This window comes from Pterocles gutturalis, unplaced genomic scaffold, assembly GCF_000699245.1.
Source record: "Pterocles gutturalis isolate BGI_N339 unplaced genomic scaffold, ASM69924v1 scaffold42262, whole genome shotgun sequence".
NCBI classification, from domain to species: Eukaryota; Metazoa; Chordata; class Aves; order Pterocliformes; family Pteroclidae; genus Pterocles; species Pterocles gutturalis.
Window position 1 is genome coordinate 1 of NW_010116933.1, and position 1,856 is coordinate 1,856.

At 60.2% G+C, this 1,856-nt stretch overlaps 1 protein-coding gene across 1 annotated transcript; it reads left to right on the forward strand.

The window, feature by feature from the left end:
* Positions 1 to 6: 6 nt before the first annotated feature.
* On the forward strand, positions 7 to 1,853 carry LOC104457790 (actin, gamma-enteric smooth muscle-like; the record flags this gene model as incomplete). Its single annotated transcript, XM_010075653.1, has 6 exons — positions 7 to 114; positions 205 to 333; positions 436 to 546; positions 1,293 to 1,377; positions 1,475 to 1,636; positions 1,728 to 1,853. Coding segments are annotated over exons 2-6 (607 nt in total), but the record flags the coding sequence as incomplete, so codon positions are not given.
* Between the last annotated feature and the right edge of the window lie 3 nt (positions 1,854 to 1,856).

Consider the following 1,856-nt stretch of genomic DNA (forward strand, 5'->3'; position numbering starts at 1 on the left):
GAGACCACCGCCCTGGTCTGCGCCAACGGCTCCGGCCTCTGCAAAGCCGGTTTTGCCGGCGACGATGCCCCTCGCGCCGTCTTCCCCTCCATCGTGGGGCGGCCCCGGCACCAGGTGGGTACCCAAGGGGATGCCCAGCAGCCCCCATCCCCTTTGACCCTATATTTTAATTAGCAAAACAAGGCTAACGAAGCTCTCTCGTAGGGTGTCATGGTAGGCATGGGGCAGAAAGACAGCTACGTGGGCGACGAGGCGCAGAGCAAGAGAGGGATCCTCACCCTCAAGTACCCCATCGAGCACGGCATCATCACCAACTGGGATGACATGGAGAAGGTGAGACCCCCCCCCCCGGGGGGGGGGGGGGGGGCCCCCCCCGGGGTGGGAAAAATTGAGGGAAGATCCCCAATTTTCCTTTTTTTTTTTTTTTCACCGTAGATCTGGCACCACTCCTTCTACAACGAGCTGCGCGTGGCCCCCGAGGAGCACCCCACCCTGCTCACCGAGGCTCCCCTCAACCCCAAGGCCAACCGGGAGAAGATGACCCAGGTATCTGGGGGCGGTGGGACCCCCGGCGGTGGGGACAGACCCCCTGAAACCACAGGAAAGGGCTGGGGATGGACCTGCCGAAACCACAGGAAGGGGCTGGGGGCATTTGGGGCTTCAGCAAACCAGGGGGGCTGGAGGAGCGGGCGGTGGGGTGAAGCTCAGCACAGAGCTGTCGCTGGTGCCATCGGGCGGACCCATGGGTTTCTCCGCGACACGTGGACCCACGGGGTTTGCCACGCGATGTGCCAACCCACGTATTTTCCATGCAATGCACAGCCCCCCGTGATTTTCCGTGCAAGACGACGAGTCTTGTTGCCACGCAATGCCTTGACCCCCATTTTTCCATGCAACGTGCTGACCCCCGTTTTTTTTTTGGTGCAACACAACAATCCGTGCGTTTTTCTGTGCAATGCATTGACCTGCACATCCATGCAATGCAACAATCCATCTATTTTTCTGCGCAATGCAATGATCCACCTATTTTTCCATGCAACCATCTGGCCATTTTCCCATGCAACGCAACAATCCACGTATTTTTCTGTGCAATGCAACAATCCATGAATTTTTCCACGCAATGCAGTGACCCATCTGTTTTCCCGTGCAACGCAACGATCTGTGTTTTTCCATGCAATGCCCCAACCCCGTCTCTCCGGGCCGGCACGTATCCCATGGGTTGGGGTGTGGATGCCACTGGGGACCCCCCATGCTCCCCACTAACCCACTGCCCCTCTCGCCCTTCCTCCCAGATCATGTTTGAAACCTTCAACGTCCCCGCCATGTACGTCGCCATCCAAGCTGTCCTCTCCCTCTACGCCTCCGGCCGCACAACCGGTGAGTAGGACACGCGGCGTCTACCGCTCAGGGACCATCCATGGTGGGGACCAAGGTGGCTTCGAGTTCCATCCCTCACCTTCCTCCCCCTTCCCAGGCATTGTCCTCGACTCCGGGGACGGCGTCACCCACAACGTCCCCATCTACGAGGGCTACGCTCTGCCCCACGCCATCATGCGTCTCGACTTGGCCGGCCGTGACCTCACCGACTACCTCATGAAGATCCTCACTGAGAGGGGCTACTCCTTCGTCACCACCGGTACGGCTGGGGAGGGGAGTACGGGGTGACGGGGGACTCTGTGGTGCCCCCACGGCATTGGGTTGACCCTGTTGGCCATCGTCTCCTGCAGCCGAGCGGGAAATTGTGCGCGACATCAAGGAGAAGCTCTGCTACGTGGCCCTCGACTTTGAGAACGAGATGGCCACCGCCGCCTCCTCTTCCTCGCTGGAGAAGAGCTACGAGCTCCCCGACGGGCAGG